Source organism: Desmodus rotundus, chromosome 12, assembly GCF_022682495.2.
Source record: "Desmodus rotundus isolate HL8 chromosome 12, HLdesRot8A.1, whole genome shotgun sequence".
In the NCBI taxonomy this organism is placed as follows: domain Eukaryota; kingdom Metazoa; phylum Chordata; class Mammalia; order Chiroptera; family Phyllostomidae; genus Desmodus; species Desmodus rotundus.
Window position 1 is genome coordinate 37,593,200 of NC_071398.1, and position 21,314 is coordinate 37,614,513.

General features: G+C 51.1%; 2 protein-coding genes and 1 non-coding gene across 4 annotated transcripts in view; all 3 read left to right on the plus strand.

The window, feature by feature from the left end:
• The first annotated feature begins 274 nt into the window (after positions 1-274).
• EIF3K (eukaryotic translation initiation factor 3 subunit K) lies at positions 275-10,429 on the plus strand. Its single transcript, XM_024577698.3, has 8 exons — positions 275-496; positions 1,349-1,447; positions 3,433-3,553; positions 5,026-5,100; positions 7,336-7,402; positions 7,527-7,604; positions 8,919-9,044; positions 10,364-10,429. The coding sequence occupies exons 1-8, from the start codon at positions 438-440 to the stop codon at positions 10,393-10,395; spliced, it is 657 nt and encodes a 218-aa protein (XP_024433466.1). The 5' UTR covers positions 275-437; the 3' UTR covers positions 10,396-10,429.
• A 2,833-nt stretch (positions 10,430-13,262) lies between these two features.
• Positions 13,263-13,369, plus strand: LOC112320284 (U6 spliceosomal RNA). Its single transcript, XR_002976415.1, has one exon. It is a non-coding gene; the product is annotated as a U6 spliceosomal RNA (small nuclear RNA).
• Positions 13,370-15,583: 2,214 nt separating this feature from the next.
• The window catches only part of ACTN4 (actinin alpha 4), a 71,298-nt gene continuing 65,567 nt past the window's right edge, over positions 15,584-21,314 (plus strand). Inside the window, exon 1 of one of the 2 annotated variants that reach the window (XM_053914417.1) lies at positions 15,584-15,873. In XM_053914417.1, coding sequence (XP_053770392.1) covers positions 15,712-15,873 — 162 coding nt within the window. In that variant the 5' untranslated portion in view covers positions 15,584-15,711. The remainder of the gene's footprint in view (positions 15,874-21,314) is intronic. The other variant, XM_024577671.3, reaches the window with a different exon arrangement.

Consider the following 21,314-nt stretch of genomic DNA (forward strand, 5'->3'; position numbering starts at 1 on the left):
CATTGCAGTAGTTTTGTGAGGTCCATGTCGCGAGCATCGAGAAGCGCGCACCCGCCGCCAGAAGTTCGCCGCCTACTCTGCGAGCTCGCGCGCACATCCTGGAGACTACAGCGATACGCCCGAGAGCAGCTTAGCCCCGCCTCCTCGCCCGGAGACGGCGCGGGCGCACTGGGCTAGACTAAGTTTTTTCTCATGCAGTCGGTCCAGTTTGCGCGGAGCGGGCGCGCACGCGCCAATTGCGTCCTCTGGGAAGAAGTCTCAGGGCAGCCGGAAATTATGGCAGCCGCTGCAAGAGCCTCCTTTTTTAGTGCCTTCAGGCTGGAGCGAAAACAATGACGTAGTTTCCGTTTCCTCTATCTCTCCCTCTTCCGGTGCTCGAGGACGCTGCACCGGCGGCTTCTTCGGCCCTGTTCCCAGTGTGGGAAGCGACTGCAGTCATGGCGATGTTTGAGCAGATGAGAGCTAACGTGGGCAAGTTGCTCAAGGGTATCGACAGGTCTGAGCCCGGTCGGAGGGAGCGCTTCTGGCCCAGCGGGGTAGAGGAGAGGATTTCTGGAGATCCCGAGTGGTGGTCACAATCCAGGGCTTGCCCTGGGGAGGGACTTTACAGTCATCTGGAGGAGATGTTTAAGGAAAAACGCTATTGCTAGCGCCTAGCGGCAGGAGATAGCCGTGCCTACCCCTCTTCCCTAACTGCCTTAAGGCCTCTTCCTCCCCACCTTTCCCTCAGCCTCTCACTCTGTGTCTCACTGCCTCTTCGTCTCTCCCTTCTTTCCTCCTTCATATCATTCTTTTAAAACATGTTCCCTGAAATCTGCCAGTGCCAGGCAGTGTTGGGGACCAGAGGTGACCAAGACAGCTGCAGGCTGTACTTTCATGGAGCTCCCAGTCCAGAGCCCAGACAACACCGACAGTAGAGAGTGGCAGCTCGGAGCAGTCAGAGCTGGGACGGGGGAAGCACAAACAGATTGGTCAGAAGTGGAGTGGGGGAAGCTAGGGAGGACAGGATGGGGCTAGTCCAGGGTGGGTGTCGAAGATGTCCAGGAGCCCAGGCAGACAGGCTGCAGTGACTGACTGAGAGGCTGGGGGAGGCATCCTAGGCATTAGACAGACCCAGGGCTCTGATGGGGTTTAGAGCTTAGGCTTAGGTCTGGGATATGGGTAAGTTTTACTGTTAGAGTTTACAGAGCTGATTCAAGACTTGGATAGAGCAAGTGACCAGTGCCAAAGTTGAAGGAAAGGAGAGGAGGGAGGAGCAGGTTATTGTGCCCATCCCCCCATCCCCAAATAAAGGGACTGGCCTCAGCTCCTGTCTCCTCCCTGCTCATCCACCTTGATTCTTCTCTAGGTACAATCCTGAGAATCTGGCCACCCTGGAGCGCTATGTGGAGACACAGGCCAAGGAGAACGCCTATGATCTGGAAGCCAACTTGGCTGTCCTGAAGCTGTGAGTGTCTGCCTCCAGCCCCAGCCCTATGCCTGCAGCCAGCAGGGTACCACTCCCAACGCTGGCTGGGGCGGGAGTTGAGGGTAGCCTGAAGGATGAAGTATCTTTCTTTTATAAAGATTTTATTTATTCATTTTTAGAGAGAGGGGAAGAGAAGGGGAAAGAGAAGGAGAGAAATGTCAATGTGTGGTTGCCTTTCACGTGCCCCATACTGGGGACCTGGCCCACAACCCAGGCATGTGCCCTGACTGAAAATTGAACTGGCGACCCTTTGGTTTGCAGCCTGCACTCAATCCACTGAGCTACACCAGTCACAGTGGATGTAGTATCTTTTGGTGTCAAGGCTAGGAAGCCAAGGAAGTTAGAGCAGCAGGATGGATGGTTTTTTAAGGATTATTTACAAAACACACAGACCAGTATGTAAAACAAACACTGTCGGCTCTATATCCACGGGTTCCACGTCAGTAGAAAGATTGAAAACATTTTTCAACCCAGTATTGAAAATGTTCCCCCCAAAATGGGACGTTGCTGTGGTGTGCTGTGTAGTTAGGCCTGCTATGGTTACGTCTGTACTGAACACGTACAGACTTTTTTTTTTCTTGTGGTTCATAAACAATACAGTATAACTACTATTTGCATAGCATTTACTTTGTTAGGTTTTGTAAGTAATCAAGAGATACTTTAAAGTGTATGGGAGGATGTGCACAGGTTATGTGTAAATCCACAGACCATTGTACGCGTCTGGATTTTGGTATCCATAGGGGGTCCCTCGTGGATACAGAGGATTGTATACAGAGGTTTGTATACAGTTTAGCAAGTAATTACAGATGCACCCATGTAATCACCATTTGTAAAATTGAGGGTTGCTAGCCGCCCAGGCTCTTTGCCCCGTATGTTTTGTGCCAGCCACCCCTGCTGCCCACCCTGGTAACCACTCTTGTGTCTCATGGCCTGGCTTTGTGTGAGTTTACCACACACATGCATCTTGATCACCTTTGCTCAGGATTGCCGGCTTTGAACTTGGCACAAATACAGTCCTACAGCATGAGCTCTTCTGCATCTGGCTATGTCCACTCAGCACTGGGTTTGTGAGATCCAGCCATTTTCTGTGTGGCTGTGGTTTTCTGTTGTCATTGCTGTACACTGTTCCACCGTGTGGCTGTCACACTTACCCTGTTAACAGACATTTGGGTTCTTCCCCTCAGGACCTCACTGGCACACTACCCGCGGTGTAGTTTTTACAGATTGCACAGCCTCGATTTTGACATCTGTAAAATGCGTATAATGACACTGTATTTGTGGGGCTTAGATTGTCCCTGGTTGTGATCGCTACTCAGTGAGGATACACCGCATGGCCATTGCTGTGCTCTTAGCTCTCTTAGATGCTGTATTGCCCAAGGGATGAAGCTGATGCACAGAGAAATTTTTTTTTAAAGATTTTATTTATTTATTTTTAGAGAAGGGGAAGGGAGGGAGGAAGAGAGAGAAACATTGATTGGGTGCCTCTCACACACCCCCAGCTAGGGACCTGGACTCAGACCAGGCGGGTGTGATGACTGGGAATTGAACCTGTGACCTTTTGGTTTGTGGGATGACAAGTCAACCCACACCAGTCAGGGCTATGCACAGAGAATTTAAAATGAATAGTCCACGGTCACTAGGCAAGGGAGTGTAACCCAGGCAGTCTGGTTCCAGAGCCCTTACGCACTATTCCAGACTACCACTATGTACTCGTTTATTTGTGAATCATTTAATAGTGTCTGTTTTACTGGGTGGGTGTGAGGATTAACTGTCCTTGTCTACAGAGAAGGAAAGTAGGGTCAGGGAGGTCTCACAGACAGAGAGTGCTGTGGTTGGGATTGGAGCCCAGACCTGTCCAGCTCCCAGGCTCTGGGCCTAAGCAGTGTGTAGCCTGCCCCACACCTGGCGAGGCTCTGGGACCTGGAGATGCCACCTGTGACTATGTCTCTTGTTCCTCTTCTCAGGTACCAGTTCAACCCAGCCTTCTTTCAGACCACAGTCACCGCCCAGATCCTGCTGAAGGCCCTCACCAACCTGCCGCACACTGACTTCACCCTGTGCAAGTGCATGATCGACCAGGCCCACGTATCCTCCCAGCTCTCGGCCCGGCTGTGTGGGGGACGGAGCAAGGGCAACAGAGATCATTTCACAGGAAAGTGGTTGGTCTGAGAGTTTAGCTACAAGCACTTGAATGCCTGCTCTGGGCTTGGCCGGGTGCTGGGTAGGGTTGGGGCCCTGTGCTGGTTGAGACAGACCCATCCCCTGCCCTCACCAAAGCTCAGAGTCCAGTGGGGGAGATAGGTCTCCTATCACTGACGATGTGGACAAGTCAGGGCTCAGGGCTAGAGGAGCCAGAGGAGGCACCTGACCCTGCCTGGATGTTAGGGAGAGCTTCCTGGAGGAGGGACCATCTGAAAGATGAGGAGTTAGGTGAAGCAGTAAGGAAGGGTGATGTAGGCAAAGGGAACAGTATGTAGGGAAGCCTGGAGGAAAAGGAGCTCAGTGCTGTCTTTTAAAGGCTGTAGTAGTTCAGCTTAGCTATGCCATGGTTTTCAAAGTGGAATTTGGTCAGACTCAAAAGGGCACCTGGGAGCCATGGAAGGCTTTAAAATTGTAGAGTGATGGGGGTAGATTTGTTATTTAGAAAGAGTCCCATGAGGATTCTAGCTGAGTAAAGACCACCAGGCAAGAGGCAGGAGGGGCTGGGGGTTGCGCACTAGGCAGAAGCCATGAAGAGCTGGATTGTTGGCTGAACTTGATTTTATGTGTCCTTAGTGCCTAGCACAGTGCTGGCCTTCAAAGAAAAAATGTTGAGTGGAGAAGCAATGAATGGGTCCCCCACTTGCTTTTTTGTGGGTGGTCTAACACTTGCCACGAGAGCCTCCAATTTCCTTTAATTACTTGAGAAACTTGGCGGTGTCCCCCACCTATGCTGGGCCCCAAGTGCTCACCGTCCCGGGGCTGGCACACCCACCTGCCCATTAGTGGCTAAGCTGAGAAATGGCCACGTACTCATTGAGCCTGTTCTATTAGGAGTGTCCATGGGAGTGCCTGCCTTTTGAGAGATTGTCCACCTTCCCCAGGGTTCTGTTCTGGTGGTTTAAAAAAAATTAGGCATTCAGTATACTGTTAAAAATACAAAAAAAGTATACACAGGACAAAAAGACTTCTTCCCTCCCCTGTCCCATAGCCACCCCATCCCCCTCCCAGGAGGCAAGTTGTTTGCTGTTCTTGGGGACCTTTCCACAGATGTCCTGTAGATACATAAGTTTAGCTGTGTGTGTTCATATACACACGTGTCCCCCACCCAAACGGTAGGCTGTTGTACATGTTCTGCATCTTTTTTCACATCAGTGTGTCTTGTCACGTTCTGCATGAGTTGGCTCGGTCTCTGTGGACAGGCCATCATTGATGTAACTGTCCATCATTGGACTGTTAGGGTGTCTCTTACCTTTTGCCATAACGACCTGTGCTGCAGGGACCAGGTGGGGCCGGTGTAGGGCTCAGCAGCAGCCTCCCTAGGCTCTGGAACCATTTTCCCTTAACGTTTCCTGCAGCAAGAAGAACGGCCCATCCGACAGATTTTGTACCTCGGAGACTTGCTGGAGACCTGCCACTTCCAGGCCTTCTGGGTAACTTCCTTTGGTGCAGGGGCAGGATGGGTAACTGGGCCACATGGAGCAGACTGCTTGAAGTAATGACCATGCCCATTGATTGGCTGCCTGCATGGTGATGGGCCCCGTGCTAAGGGCTTTGCAAGCCTGATCTCATGGAGTCATCATCCTCACACAGAGTCAGAACTCCCAGGTGTTAGCCTGTGCCCGCAGGGCTCAGGCTAACACCTATTCTTCTAGCAAAAGGGCACCATCGCCTGAACACTCTCCCTTTCTTGCTCCACCTGGAACCTAATCCTCCACTTCTGCAGCTTCACAAGTGGCAACCACTGCCCTAGACTTGTCCTCAGCAATAATTGCCCTCTCCTCCGGCCATGAATGGCAACTGTTCCCATCCTCTGACCACTTCCTCCTAGCTGTCCCCCTCACCCCTGTGAGATCTCCAGCCTGACATTCTTGGGCTACCCAATACTCCACTCCTCTGCTTTCTCCTTAATGTAAATCATGCGTCCCTCCCCACTCCACACACACCTCTGTAGCTGAAATGATGAGCGAGGCTGGAGAAAAGACCATCCAGAGTGCAGGACAGCCCAGGTCTACAGTCCTCCACCCCTCCGGCCTAGGCTCTTGCTTCCCTCCCCACTTCCCTTGACAGTCCTTCATACCTTCCCCCCACCCTATTCTTCTCACCTCACCCTATGATCTGGCTGCCTGTTTTGTGGGAAAATAGAAGCAGCCAAAAGCAGAACTCACACTTGTCCCTGGCCTGGACCTGACATCCATTGCAGCTGACCCAGCACTCTGCTGTTTTTGTTTTTATTTTATTTTTTTAGAGAGCGGGAGGGAGGGAGAAAGAGAGGTAGAGAAGCATCAATGTGTGGTTGCCTCTCACATGCCCCCCACTGGGACCTGGCCTGCAACCCAGGCATGTGCCCTGACTGGGAATCGAACCAGCGACCCTTGGTTTGTAGGCTGGCACTCAGTCCACTGAGTCACACCAGCCATGGCGCTCTGCTGTTTTTAGCGGGTCCGTTGTCCCTCTTCCTATCTCAGACCACCCTCCTCTAGTGCACAGCCCCCCTTCCCTATGCCTACTCAGGGGCATCACGACAGCAGTTCTGCCCACTGTCCTGTAACAGCTAACGTGGCCTTCCTGGATTATTTCTGTCGCCACAGGACATGTCTGCAGAGTTAGTTCTAGCCTGAAGAAGAGAGCTGTCCCTCACTTCCACATTCCCATCAGCTCTGCCTCCGACCCTCTTTCTCTGTGCCCCATTCTTGACTAGGGGACCAGCTGCCCAGCTTGCCCAGGTTTTAAAACTGGGAGTCTCACGTCTCAGGAAAACCCCTCCATCTCAGGCAGGTCGGGATGTTGGTCATCCTGACTCTGGGACAGGTTGCCTATGCCAGTCTGTGCTTCTCCCCCTGCTCACTTGAATCCACTCCAGACTTGTGTGACCAGCCCTCTGACCCTGCTCCCCAACACAGACACACTGTGGAAGTCAACACTGTGTTGCTAGATCCGGTAGGCAGTTCTCAGGCCCCGTCTTACCTGTCCTGTCAGCCCCTAGACAGGCAGTCACCCACTGCTCCCTCAGATCCTTTCCTCACTTGGCTTCCAGGACAACTGCCCTCCTGGCTTGCCTCCTGCCTCACTGGCTGCTACTCGTGTTTGTGGCTTTCTCATTCCCCCCACTAATGTTGGAGGGAGCCCTTGCGGAGAAGATGACATTTGAGCAGAAACCTGAAGGAGGTGAGGGTGCTAGCTGTGGGGGAGGACAGTTCTAGACACAAGAACAACCAGTGCAAAGGCCCTGAGGTGGGCAAGTGCCTGAGGAGCAGTGCGGAGGCCCCTGTGGGCTAGAGAGAGGGGGTGAGTGGGGGGAGACGAGGGCAGGGATCCTGTGGGGCTCCATGGTCATGGCAGGACGTGGAAGGCCTTTTCTCTGAGTGAGACAGGAACAAGGTGAGGCGGTTGAGTGCAGTTAGCTAGTCTGTATCTGCCCCCCTCTCTGGGACTGGGTTCTGCCTGCTAGGTTCAAACCCCAGCTCTAATTTTGGGCAAATCACTTTACAGTTCTGAGCCTTGGTTTCTTCTCTAAAAGGGATGTAAAAACAGTAACCCGTACATTACGGGGTTGCATACAGAAGAATGACACATGGGGTGAATGCTCAAGTGTTAGCTTCTTTGTTAACGTGTTAACGTTAGCATTCTTGATACTGTTAGTGTTAACTTTGTCATTCTTCCCACAGCAAGCCCTGGACGAAAACATGGACCTTTTGGAAGGTATAACTGGTTTTGAAGATTCTGTCCGGAAATGTAAGTCCCTTTTTGAACCTGAGCCCCCTGGCCAAGGGAAGGAAGTAGGGGGTGGCAGCAGGTCCTGCCGGGGGTGGGGGGGTGGGGAATGGCTCTTCACCATCTTTGTCCCTTACCTTTGCAGTTATCTGCCATGTCGTGGGCATCACTTATCAGCACATCGATCGCTGGCTGCTGGCCGAGATGCTTGGGGATCTGACAGGTAAGGCCTTCTCCAGGTCCCTAGTGCCAGTCTCAGAGGTTCAGGGTGGTTAGGGGCAGTGGGCCTGAGCCAGCTCCTCTGATGGACCCATCCCTTAACCAGTGGTTACTGAAGGTCCAGACCAGAGAAAAAATAAGGAATCAATATAATACATTCCCTTCCTCGAGGGAGGCTTATGATATTTGTTCATGTGTTCTGTATAAATTATTGAATGCCTACTCTGTGCCAGACACTGTTCTAGGCCGTGGGGACATGGCAGTGAACAAGAGAATGGCTTATATTCTCAGGGAGGTAGCATACCAGGTGCTCAGGCAGATGCACCCTGTCCTGTTCACCCAGTGTCTGGAGCAGAGTAAGGGCGGGGAGGGAGGCCCATGGCAGAGAGGTGGTGGGAGGGAGATCTCCCCATACAGCAAAGCCTCCTATGGACTTTGACCTTTACCTTGAATGAGGTGGAGCCACAGAGCATTCTGAGGAGGGAGGGATGTGATCAGATTTATGTTTTTAAAAGTTCCCTCTAAAAAGGAAAAAAAAAAAAAGTGTGTGTGTGTATATTTACCCATTTTTGCAAAAAGAAACATAAAGAAAATAAAAGCCCAGGAAATGGGTCAGAGGTGAGCGGGGAGACAAGGGAGGAGAGAGGGGTGGGTTGGGAGTGAGATTTCTCTGAGAACGTTAGAGAGCTATGCCTTTTGATCCAGGTAGTTTTTTGTGGCCTTGTCATTGTCGTTACTGTTTTTAATGGACGTGAACTTCACTGCACACTTTGTGTCAGATACTATACCGTTTCACATCACACAGCTGTTTGACATACTTAAAAGGGAAATTAAATCAAAAGGGGATGAAACAACCCTTACAACTGAATATAAAAAGAAGCAGATGAATCTATCAAATTGAGAAGGGTTACACAGAAAAGAATTACATCCTTAGTGCCAGATTTTCCAAGGGAAAAAAAGAACTGCAAAGAAGTTTTTAAACTTTATGCCATAGACTTACTGTTAGTGGTAGTGATGACATGGTGATTTTGAAGCCATTTCATGTAGGTAATGGGAGAAAACAAGTAAATACTAACACAAAACCCCTGTGTTGGTAAGGATGAGAAAGATAAAAGACTCCCCCTAGCGGCCATTTGGAGAATGAATTGTAGTAGCGCAGAGCTGCCACAGGGAGGCTGCTGCTGCTGTCCAGATAGAAGATACTGGTGGTTTCTGAAGCAGCTGGGCAAGGAGGGTGCCCTGGCTTTTGGCTCCCAGGCCCCCTGGTACTGTGGGATTGGGGTGACCGGAGCCCCTGTATTGCCTGTGTCACCTGCAGACAGCCAGCTAAAGATGTGGATGAGCAAGTACGGCTGGAGTGCTGATGAGTCGGGCCAGATCTTCATCTGTAGCCAGGAAGAGAGCATTAAGCCCAAGAACATTGTGGAGAAGATTGACTTTGACAGTGAGTGGTGGCCTGAGGCCTCAGGCTGTGGGGCAGGGGGTGCCCTTCCACAGAGACCAGGGCTGGGCCCAGGACCCAGGTAGATATGTTCCGGCTCAGGGCTAGGAAATCTGCATCTACTGGACTCCACCGACCTTCTGTGCACGGAGCTGCCGCCTGAAAAGGGATGGCAGTGGGTACTGGTGTCCTTCCCTGGAACTTCCAGGGCCTGGAGGGGCCTTGTGGGGTGTCCCCCACACACTTATTGTCTCTTCTTTGTTGTGGGGGCTTCCGGGGCCTCAGCCCTGGCATCTGATAAAATGCAGCAGAATGCCAGAAAGTGCAGGCTCTGGAGTCAGGTTAGTGGGTGGGAATCTTGGTTCCTTCCTTTGTGGCTGTGTGACTTTGTGCCTCAGTTTTCTCATCTAAGATGTGGAGAAGACAGGCCCTGGCTGGGCAGCTCAGTTGGTTAGAGCATCGTCCCAATACACCAAGGTTGCAGGTTCAGTCCCTGGGCAGGGCACATGCAAGAATCAACCAGTGAATGCATAAATAAGTGAAACAACAAAAATTGATGTTTTCTTTCTCTCAAATCCATTTTTAAAAAAAGATACATGTTGGTAGAGCATGGCTTCTCAGTACAGACCAGCTCATTTGGAACCAGATGGAGTGGGCACTTGGGGACTGTGGACTCACTGTGAGATGTGCCCGTTGTATGTGAGAGCTTACTGGAGCAAAGGGTTCTGCAGTGAGGAGATTTAAGTCCAGCACTTAGAGTGTTTTGCAAATAGTAATGCTATTTTTTAAAGTAATGAGTAACACCACCAGGCATTTTTCTAATTGTGTCATTTAATCCTGGCATACCACTGAATCCTACTTTTCTGTAGGATAGATGCTTCCTACAGATGAGTAAACTGATATACCTGGTAGCTGGCAGAGCTGAGATTTGAACCTGGGTCTTCTTGCTCCAGGGTCCAGGGTTTTGTTTGTTGTTTTTTTAAATTGATTGATTTTAGAGAGAGAACGGGAGAGAGTAACACGGATTTGTGGTTCCACTTATTTACGCATTCATTCGTTGCTTTTTGTATGTGCCCTGAGCAGAGATTGAACACACAACCTTGGCGTATGAAGACGATGCTCTAACCAACTGAGCTACTCAGCCAGGGCCAGAGTCTAGGCTTTTAACTACTGCCTCACACTGCCCTTGTAATGGTGACTAGGCCCCCAGAAGGGGTTGTGATCTGTTGCTCTAAAGAATTGTGGGTGCTGTCATTGGTAACTGGAGCTTCGCCTCCCATTCTTCCCACATTGACCCTCGTTCCCCCTTCTCTTCTCAACAGGTGTGTCCAGCATCATGGCCTCCTCCCAGTAACTTTGAAGGCGTTTAATAAAGATTTGTTGCCTTAGCCTTGGTATCTCTTCAATGGCTTCCTAACACTGCCTCTTGCCCACCAGAGGGAGCCAGGGAGCAGGCTCCTGTGGGCCTTGTGCTAGGGCCCCCCAGTGGCGGGCTTCTATCTCCTATCTTCCCTCCCTTGCCCCGCCCTAGCAACTGACCTTCCACACCCACCTTCCTGATCTGTCAGGTCACCTGGAGGGCCAGCAGCGGTGAGTCAGCAAGGAGGAGAGCAAATAGGCCAAGAGCCCAGCCCTGCAGCTGGCTGTAGCCTTGGCTTTTCTGTTGTGAAAACCCAGCTGATCAGCAGTGGGCCCCTGGAGTCCTGGTGAGGGCAGGCACACTTTTGCCCTTGGGCCTCACAAATGCAGGCAGAAGTGGCCAGAGGGGGGTGTGGGGAGAGGATTCTGGCTGCTGCTGCTCAACCCTTCGGAGGTCCTTGGTCTAGTGACTCCACCCCTGTTCCTCAGTTTCCTCAGAAAAGGAGAATGGTGCACCCTTGTCAGGGTTATGAAGATTTTGTGAGCTCTTGCCAGTAAAGATCTTGGACCCGGTCCTAGCCCATTACTGGCATTTAGGAAATAGGAATCACTGTTGGGTTTAGACTTGAGTTTCTCCCCAAGGTTGCAAACTAGCCCCCAGCAGTCTTCTATTTGGAGACTACTAGGAAATTCAGATTTTCAGCCAGGCCACACACCCCTTTCCCTAAATCCTAGCATGTAGAGGTCAGGAGGCCTAGCTCATACCACTCCAGCGTGGGTCTGTTATCTTGCCCTTTTTACACAAGATACTCCAGGGATCTGGCACAAGAACTTCAGACAAGTGTTTATGTGTACAGGAAGGGGTGGGGACAACCGTAACTGCCTTTGGGGGGAAATGGAAGAAATGAAATGCCACGGTGGGTGCTAAGCCCCTGGTGTGGACCTGCTGCTGCCTGGGGGAGCTATCACACTGCCTCCCCCCCTCCCCCAGCCCGACTGGACTATGCCCATGGAGAGCAGTGGCAATGCCTGAGCTGCCAGCACTCACCCATCCTCCAGGCACTGACAGGACTGAGCCAAGGCAGGGCGGGACACCCTTTGCCCTGGGTTCCGGACCTGAGCAGGAGCCAGGAACTAGGGCGTGTCCAAGCCCTAGGCACAAAGGGTGCTTCTGCAGCTCTGGACTCCAGAACCTGCTTTAAGCAGGGAAAGGTGGGTGTTGCTACCAACTCATTTGATTGTGTGGGCACAACTCTCACCCACTTGACAGGCATTCTTGTGTAGGATACCACCTGCACAACTGGCCATGGCCACATCCCACTGCCGGGAAGAGGAAGTAACCTGTATCTCCTTTGAAAGCCACATCTTGTACTACGTTGCCAACTTGCCTTTAACTTTGTTTTGTTTTTATAGTTATGTAGAGAGAGGAGAAAGAGGAAGAGACACATCAATGTGTGTATGTGTCTCGTGTGCCCCCTACTGGGGACCTGGGCCACAACCCCAGGGCATGTGCCCTGACGGAATCGAACCTGCGACCCTTTCACAGGCCAGCACTTAATCCACTGATCCACACCAGTCAGGGCTGTTTTGTTTTTTGGAGGTCGTCATCGTTTGAGCAGCTAAGGGACCTGATCCTGGAGAAAGACTACCTGAGTTCAAAGCCCAGGCTAGTGGCCTTTGGGCTTGTTTACCCTGTGCCTCAGTTTTACAGCTGGTGAGGGTACCCACTTCAGTAGTTGCTGTGAGAATGCACGTGAAAAAACTCAGCACCTTGGCAAACTTTAAGAGAGCATAAACTTGTAGCCTACCTCGCTCACTTGGGCTCAGAGCTGTTGTCAGTTGTTTCCATTGTCCCCTTAGACATCGCTGTATCTCGTTCCCACCTTGGGAGGACATAGATCCCTCCTTTGTTTCATTTAAGTAGCACCATTAATGGGACACAGTGCTTAGTGCTTAATCATTTCTGACTGTAGCGTCGAGAATCCCAAGAAGTGCAGAAATGGTGAGCCCGTTGGCTATAACCCTTCACTCAGAGCCCCTTCAAGTCTCTTCCTGCCCGCTCTGAGCTTCTGCCCTGCTGCCCCTTGACCCTCAATAGGTGATAGCTATTATTACTGCACTGTCTCTGGATGGCTGCCAGGAAGTGGCCTCAAAGCAGACTGACAAAAGGATCCCTTAATTTAATATCTCATTGCCTGGGACCATCAGTTTTGGGAGATTTCTCAGTGTCCACCAGGAGCAGGCAGTGTGGGGCGAATGGCCCTTAGCTCTAGGGCCTTTCCCTGCTGACTAGACCCAGCACAAAGGTCCTGGGCTTGTTCACCAAGTCAGGCAGGAAGAGTTTGCCTGCCCCAGCCCAACCCAGCCCAGCTTTGTAAACCACCAACACTCCTGGGTCTCTGACCAGGTCCTGGCATCATCCACCAGGAAAGTGGGCTACTGCACAAACCCTATCCCCTTTGTTTGCCACTCGATCCCTTCCAGTGCTTTTGAGAAGCTGAGGAAAGATCCCTGGAGCTTTCATACCTGGAGGAGCCATGTCTGAATCCCCATCCGCAGTAGAAAGCCTGGGGCTGTCTGGAGTCTCGATTCCCTGCCCTCCACCACACCCAATCAAATTCATGACAGTAAGTCCTGTCAACTTTGTTTTCCCCAAAACTGCCACTGTCCCTCCCCCACAGCTCTCTCCTCCTCCAAGACCCTGGTTCTGTCCACCCTCATTTGGACCATTGCAGCAGCCTCCTCACTGGTATCCCTGTGCTCAATCCACCTGCAAGCTGTTCCCTTCATGTGGCCGGACACATAGTGGGGGACACTATGCAAAGCTGAATCAGATCCCAGCCCTGCTTAAAATCCACCCTTGTGCTCGCTTCGGCAGCACATATACTAAAATTGGAACGATACAGAGAAGATTAGCATGGCCCCTGCGCAAGGATGACACGCAAATTCGTGAAGCGTTCCATATTTTTACAAAGATTTAAAAAAAATAATAAAATAAAATAAAATAAAATCCACCCTTAACTTCCCATTGCATTTAGAATAAGATTCATTATGTTAATCAGATCTCAGTTAAAAAAAAAAAAATTCCTCACCGTGGTTTTAAGTTCATTCACTCATTGACCTAGGATTTATTAAACTTCTGTCTTTGTGCTAGGTGCTGCTTCAGAGACCAGAGACACAGCAACGACCAAAACAAAGAACCCCACTCTCATGGGTGACATTCTTGGGAAGGAGACAGATAAATACGAGTAAATCGGCCAATCATGTAGCATGTTATATGGTGATCAGTGCTCTGGAAAAAATTAAGCAAGAAAGGTATGGGATGCTACTTTATTTTAATTGATTTTCTTTGAGAGAGAGAACATGTTCATACCCATATATACCCTGACCGGGGTTCGAACCTGCAGCCTTGGCTTACTGGAAAGATGCTCCAACCAACTAGGCTACCTGGCCCAGGTGGGGAGGGGTGCTCTTTTAAATAAAGTGGCTAAGCAAGATCTTGCTGAGGAGGTGATGTTGCTCCAGAGTTATACAGAAGAGGCTATGAGCCCCGGGGATCCCGTATCTGGGGAGAGTGATCCAGGCAGTGGTAACAAGGTGTCGCCAAGTATAAGGGCCCTGAAGCTAGAGCAGTGTGTTCCAGAAACAGCAAGGAGGTCTGCAGTGTGGCTGGAGCTCGGAGAGCAGGGGACAGAGTGGGAAGTGAGCTGGGAGAGGAAACCAGGACCCGGATGATCAGGACGTGGTAGACCTTGTGGGTCCGGCTGATGCCACAGAAGTTTCCCTTATTTCAAAAGCTGGGCTGGGCTGGGCTGGGCTGGGCTGGGCTTGGCTGGGCTGGGCCAGGGCAGGGGAGACTCCTTCTGTACCTCTCTGCCTTTCCTTGACATTCACTTGTACTCTGAGTGTGGGATAGAGGAGTGTTCCAGACAGAGGAGGGACGGACTTGATCTAACTCAGGTGTTCACAGGCTCCCTCTGGCTTCTGGTCGGAAAGAGGGGCTGCAGGGTGCAGGGAGCTGGGGAGAATGCTGCCATAGTGGTCCAAGCAAAGACAAGGCAAAAGTGGATGGGGCCAGGGGAAAGTGGGAGCATTCTGTTTATACTTTCAAAATGGATCTGACAGAATTTCCTGAAGAACTGGATGTGGGTGTGAAGACAAAGAGGAACCCAGGATGTTCCTGGCTGGTGTGGCTCAGTGGATTGAGCGCCGGCCTGTGAATCAGAGGGTCGTGGGTTCAATTCCCAGTCAGGGCACAAGCCTGGGTCGCGGCCGGGTTCGTGGTGGGAGATGTGCAAGAGGCAACCACACATTAATGTTTCTCTCCCCCTCTTTCTCCCTCCCTACCCCTCTCTCTAAAATAAATAAATAAAATCTTTTAAAAAAGAGGAACCAAGGATAATTTCAAGGTTTGATGTCTGTGCAGCTGGAAAGATGGGGCCTCATTCACTAGGATGGGGATGTCTGTGCGGTGATCAGGTTTTGGGGGAAAGTCAGGAACTCAACTTTAGATATTTAAATTCGAGGTGCCCATTAATGTAGCAATGTCACGTATATTTATTGTTGCCCCTCCTCCCCGTGTTAGCCACTGGAGAACTAACCATGCTCACCATGCTCGGCACTATGTTCAACGCCCAAGGACAATGCTTGGCAGTACAGGTGCTCAGTGAAAGTTCGTGGAATGAAAGTCCGGAAAGTCGTCCACCCTTCCAGTCAGCCAGTGCGTATTCCCATTTACTTAACTCCCCTGTCCATTCCGTGAATTTTTCAGGTCTCTTTTTTTCACACGTCCTTCTCCGCGAAGGCCACCTTGACTACTTTATTTCAACTCCTGCTTGATTTTTCTCCACAACACTTTCACCTTAGATTATACTCTATATGTCTTAAAATTGCGTTTGTCGTCTCCCTTCTCTAGAAAGTAGTGCCATCAAGGCAACGATTTTTGTCTTTCTTGTTTCGTGCCAATGCGTAAAACGTAGTCCAGCACACAGTAAGCGTTTAATACATACTTGCTGAGTTCGCGTTCCCGAGCGGGACGACATTCCCAGCCCGAGCAGGTCGAGGCCTGAGGGCGAGCCCCGCCTTATGAATCATTCGCGCCTGGCACCGCCCACACGCGGGGACGCGCGCGCGCCGGAGGGCGGCGGCGGCGGCGGCGCGGTGCGCAGGCGCGGAGGGTAGTGCGCAGGCGCGGGCGGAGGGCGGGCTGAAGCAGCTGAAGCGGCGGCGGCGTCGGCGGTAGCACCTCGGGTAGAGGGGCGGGAGCTGAGGCGGGAGCGGACCGGCTGGTGGGTTAGCGAGAGGCGGCGGAATGGTGGACTACCACGCGGCAAACCAGTCGTACCAGTACGGCCCCAGCAGCGGGGGCAATGGCGCCGGCGGCGGCAGCAGCATGGGCGACTATATGGCCCAGGAGGACGACTGGGACCGGGACCTGCTGCTGGACCCGGCCTGGGAGAAGCAGCAGCGTAAGGTACGCAGCCTGAGGGCCGGACGGGCTGGAATGGGGCTTGCGAGCGAGGCTGGGGCCCGGGGACGGGTCCTGAAAGGGAGTTGGAGGGTCTGGGATTGGAATTGGCGGGTCTGGGAAGGGGTTCGGAGTCCTGGAAAGGAATTGCAGAACTTGAGCAAGAATTGGGAATCTGAAAAAATGATTGGCGGCCCGGTAGGGAATGTGGAAGTCTGAAGAAAAGGCTCCGGGAGCCCGATGGAGGAGTGGGAAGGTCTGGGCGGGGAATCGGGGAGGCCGGGGAGCTGATTGGACAGTCTGAGCTGGAACTGGGGTCTGAGGCGACGCTGGAGGGCTGCGGTGGTGAGAGGCCCGGGGCCTGGGATTTGTGGGTCGGGACAGAGCCAGCTGTGGGGGGTCCGAAGAGGAGCTGGAGGGTGGAGGGGGTCGTTTGGAGTGCGGGACGGTCTGAAGGGGGCTGGAATGGGGGGCCTCGGGTGGGGAGTTCTGAAGGGGGTGAAGGTTCTGGAAGTGTGAGTGGCGCCGGGGCAGCGACGAAGGGACGGTGGCGAGAGGAGAGAGGCGGGAGGACTAGGATCCTGGGGAGACGGGAGGCGGGAGGAGGGGGCCCCGGAGGGAATGGGTGTGAGAAGACGAGGGGCTCGGGGCGCCAGGACAAGTAGGGCCGGGGAGGAGGTCTGAGGCTGGGAGACGGCGGGGACCTGTGAATGAGTGCTCCCAGGGGGCAAGGCTTGTTTGGGGCGCCCCTCTCCCAAGGGAAAAGGGGGGAGGTTGGGAGGTAGGAGGAATCAGGAAGGGATGAGCGATGGACAGGCTGCCAGGGCTGGGGAGAATTTGGAGTTGTTTTGGGGAGGGCTTTCCGAAGCACCGGGGAAGGTTGGGGGCACCGCCGAGGGCTGGAGGAGCCTGAGGGGAAGGTCTGGCAAAGGTGAGATGGGGGCGTGGAAGTGGGCTGGAATGGAATGGCGGGTAATGGGAGGGAGGTTAGTTTAGGAAAATGAAAGCCTTCTTAGGGAGTGAGTATGTAACAGATAGAACGAGAAAGGAGGTGCTTGTGTGTGTGTGTGTGTGTGTGTTTTGCAGGGAGTGGGGGAGTTTCTGGAGATGCAGCCCCGGGATTGGAAGTGTGTCTGTGTGTTGTGAAGGGAGAAAAAGTGGGAGGAATGTGTGGGAATACTCAGGAAGAATGGTGTCTTGGCAGGGGTGGGAGGGATGAAGAGCTCATAAAGCAGGGTCTGTTTTTAGGTGGCACTTTGGGGTGTGGAAGCAATTTAGGGGGGACCCGCAGTAGTGAAAGAAAGATCAAAAGAAGTGGGAGGCCGGGGGAAGGTCGTGTGTGTCTGGAGGGGAACTCGGGGCTGGTGTAAGAGAGGGTTGGAGTGTGTGCTAAAGACAGTGTGTTGAGCAGGCATGTGAGGGAGGGGTTGTTTACAGGTGTGCTCCAGGAGAGTGGGAGGTCCTCGGAGGTAGAGGCATGTATTGTGTCCTGGAGATCTGAAATTACTTTCCAGGTTCGTTACTGATCTTGGTGTGTCCATGGGACTTTGGGACTGCCGGCTTGGTGGAGCTTTTTCAGGAACGTGGGGCCAGAGTCAAGGGATTTGAGCTGTGAAAAGAGAGCGGAGAGTGAGTGGGGAGTGACTCGAAGCCTCTGGAGGGTGTGAGTCTGTGCTTTGGGCTCCGTGCAGGCAGTCCAGGCTGGAGGGGAAAGGGTGAAAGGAGCAGCTGTTCCAAACCGTCTTGGGGTGGAGCCTGGCATAACCTTGGGTAAATTACCAGCCTCTGCTTGAATTTCCTCATCAGTGGTGGGGGTGGCGGGCTGGTGGTGGCGTCCTTATCCGTTGCCCCACCTACCTCGGGGTGGGCAGGTTGAGATAATCTGACATTAAAATGCTTTTTGAGGGGAAAGGGTGACCTAGCCTGCAGTCAGAACAATAATTTATTACCTGAGGCAGTGCCCAGTTGCCGAGAGACTGAAAAGTTGGGAGGGGAATGGGGCTGTGGGATTGTTTGGAAGAATGTCTGGGATCTGTCTTCTGCTCCAGGTGCTTGAGCCCTTGACCCTTGTCCCTCAGGTGATGGGAATGGGAGACCTTCCCTCTCCCTCTCCTCTCCAAGTGACTCCTTTTGCTAGCTCAGTTCCACTCTCTTCTGGAAGATAGGGTGTGTGCTCCTTCGTGGTTCTAGTCTCCCTTCACACAGGGTGAGGCTGGGACCATCCAGGCTCGGGGCGGGGACCAGGACTCACCGGAACCCCAAGTCCTTGCTGCTGTGTGTCATTCTTCCTCCTCCCTTCCTCCAGGACCAGGCAAATTTGGTTGAAGGAAAGACTGGCTCACAGTGTGCTCTAATACCAGTGCTTTAGATTCTGAATAAGGGCCAGATTCCAGTATGTCCTGCTTTATACCTGCTGCATCAAATATTAACACATAACTGTTCCTTGGGGAGAAATATTGCTTCATTGCTGTGCACTTTCCTATTACGGGGTAGGGATCCTTTCTGAAAGGGGGAAGGAGTAATGGAAAGGAGTATATACACAAGTTTGTGCTGTTCTCTCCCTTCTAAGAGGAGCCCCTCCACACATATACTCAGAAAGTCTGCGTTAGTGAATGATAAATTGCCCTTCTTGCCTTTTCAAGGCTGAGCCACTGAACATGTGGAGAAGTGGCAGGTCTGTGTCTTGTGTATACTCACTCTAAAAAGATGTGTCTGGGACATCTGTAGACCCTTAAAACGTATGGGATTGAATTTTTCTAGGAATTAAGTGAGGGTTGGCCCAAGTCAGGGTGTGTGTGGCTCCTGGTGGTTCTCATTTTTACCTGGAGGCTTTACCTTTGCTCTGACTTCTGGGGACCTCTGTAACCAAGGCATTTCCAGATGAGTAGGTAATGCAACAGTTATGACATGAGAAGACCCTAAGTGTTCTGGGGCATGGGAGACGGATTGGTTTGGTTTTTGAGTAAGTTCTTGAGCAATTACAGTTCTAGGCCACAGTTCCCTCTCCCAGTTTCTGAAAGAGGCTTAGGTAACCTCACCACCCCCTCTACTCTCCTGGACAGGTGAGGTCTCTTGACAGTGGCTAAGGAACTTCTCAGCACAGCAAGAGGAAATGCCTCCTTTGCTAAGCTTGCATGTTCATTGAAACATCACTGCTTGCAGCTCCTCAGTGTTTAGACCCTGACCTTTGGCTGTATTAGGTATGAGTTAATTATTTGAAAGTTCTGATGGTGTTTTGTTTTTCTACAAGTAGGGTTTTTTTTCTTTCCTTTTTTTTTTAGGTTGATGATGGAGGCCGCAAAGTAGCCATCTGTTATTTTGTTCCATTACTCTAATTGCTTGCCTCTTAGGGTCTGGCTAAGACTAACATGCCCTTAGCTGGTTTCCAAATTGAATAACAGTACTTACAAAAAAACCTGAAACACAACAACTCCCACCACCAAACTCAGTTGTCATCTAGAAATAAGACTGTGGGGGGGGGGTGGTTAGGGGTGGCAGATATACTCTGCCTTCTTGGGAGAGGGATAGGGGAAGCTATTCAGCTGGCAGCACTGTGTTTTCCCTGTCCCCCCAATGTGTTTTAGAACATGGCTTTTCTGATGACTGCAGAAATGGTGCGGTGCCGGAGAATGGCTGGGAGTACAGTAGCCACACTCATACACATTCAGCTGAGAGCTGAAATCTTGTTGGTGCCATGGAGTAGTGCTTGTTGTTTCCTCTAATCCTAGGTGGTTCGGGGCCTGGGCCCAGGGTTGCCCTTTGCTTTTTGAAACACCCTCCCTGGTTCTGGCTTCTGAGACCAACTAGGACACTACTTTAGCAGCAGGGAGCTGACTCACTCTCCGGTTGGAAACTGGTGCTAATTGGTTTCACTTAATGGCAGCCGATTGCCTGACCCTGAGTGGGCTTCCATGTGGGGAAAGTTTGGTACAAGTGTTGGAGGAAAACCACCCCAGAAATCAGGGTGGTGTTTTAATATCCAGGTGCTGCTGATGTTGTTAACTGAGATGCAGTCGGGGAGGTCAGTTAAAATGTTTGTAGGCTTGCACTCTCAAACTGTCCTCTTCATCAAATGTTTGGATTCCAATCGTAAGCCTCTGGGGTGGAGAGTTCTGCAAGTGAAACATATACTACAGTCATAGCAGATTCATGGCAGACTTTGGCCAGACAGTGCCCATTTTCAGAGCTAACCGAACGAGTAGTTCAAGTTATCTGGCAGTGCTGTTTAGCAGATGACTGCAAAGAGCATGAAGGCAAAAAGAATTGATTTGGGAAGGCTCAAGGAATTTCTGAGACTGTTGAGATGAACACATTAGGCTTTTGCTGTATTGATTTAGAGTGTGCTGGGACTTGTAACAAGCCTTTGACCAGATTTAAGGGTTCTTTAAAAAAAAAATTCCCTTGCTATTTTATTTTTAGGGGGGAGGAGAGGGGTAAGGCAAACATAATTAGCGAACTGTCAAGTTTTCTGAATAGCTAAACTGTCAACATGTTTATCTCTTCCCTGTTTTTCCCAGCTTTAGCCCTCATTCCTTCCCTTAGTGATGTCCATGTTCTCATCAGTCACCGTCAGTTCTCTTTCCTCAGTTTCCTTCCGTTGCTTTTATTTATGTATTTATTTTACAGAATAACAAAAGCACTCCTGTTGCCGTAAGTCCTCCTTCCCCCCTTTTCTTTTTTCATGGAAATAGGAGGCAAGTGATAGCAAGTTGGTAATTCAATGGCAGTGGTAACTGAAACACTGACCTACTAAAAGGTAGGTGGAAGTTTCTACTTGGGCAGACACAAATCCTGTCATCCATGAGGTTTGAAAGAAGTCTTTATATCATGGGTGGTTTGAGTGAGCCTCCAGGATGAGTTTGAACTTTGAAACATCAAAGCATACATGTAAGGAAACTTAGTTTTACAGTGTTGGCAGTCTAGGGGCCAGAATTTGTTATAAAGTGTCTCAAGTGGCACAGGTAACACTTGCTTTTTAAAAAGGTTTATGAGTTACATTTTAATCAGTCTCCCAGATATCAATGAGTATAGGTTCAGTGGATCAAGAGAAACATAATTTAAAATTCTAGCCTCTGGGGGAGACATTAACCTACTAGCTGGGAGAAGGACCCCACCTCCCCCAGAAAGTGAAATCTTTGCATACATACATTTAACTGGCAGGAGTGTCCTGACATCAGTGTTTGGGAAGTGCTAGCCAAGTAGCAGTCTCCCTGGGATTATAAAAATCCCAGAGACATTTGCCTTGGTGTTGTGCCTTTTTTGGTTGTGTTGTTCTTTTATGCCCTCCCCCACCCCCTTTCCTTCATAAACAACAGATTGCCTTTACTTGGAATGTCCGTGGAAAGTCTTTGAAAGCTGGTTGGTGTGACTTGGTTGCTTTCTCTTTAGTCTGAGCAGCAGTTACCCAAAAGAGGCCAGTGGTCTTTTTCGTAAATGTAATTTATTAA

Excerpts from the sequence above, each read along its gene's own strand:
- EIF3K (XM_024577698.3), top strand. The coding sequence starts at position 438 with ATGGCGATGTTTGAGCAGATGAGAGCTAACGTGGGCAAGTTGCTCAAG. Across the intron at positions 7,403-7,526 it reads TGAAGATTCTGTCCGGAAAT|TTATCTGCCATGTCGTGGGC; the intron begins GTAAGTCCCTTT and ends TTACCTTTGCAG. Across the intron at positions 9,045-10,363 it reads GGAGAAGATTGACTTTGACA|GTGTGTCCAGCATCATGGCC; the intron begins GTGAGTGGTGGC and ends TCTTCTCAACAG.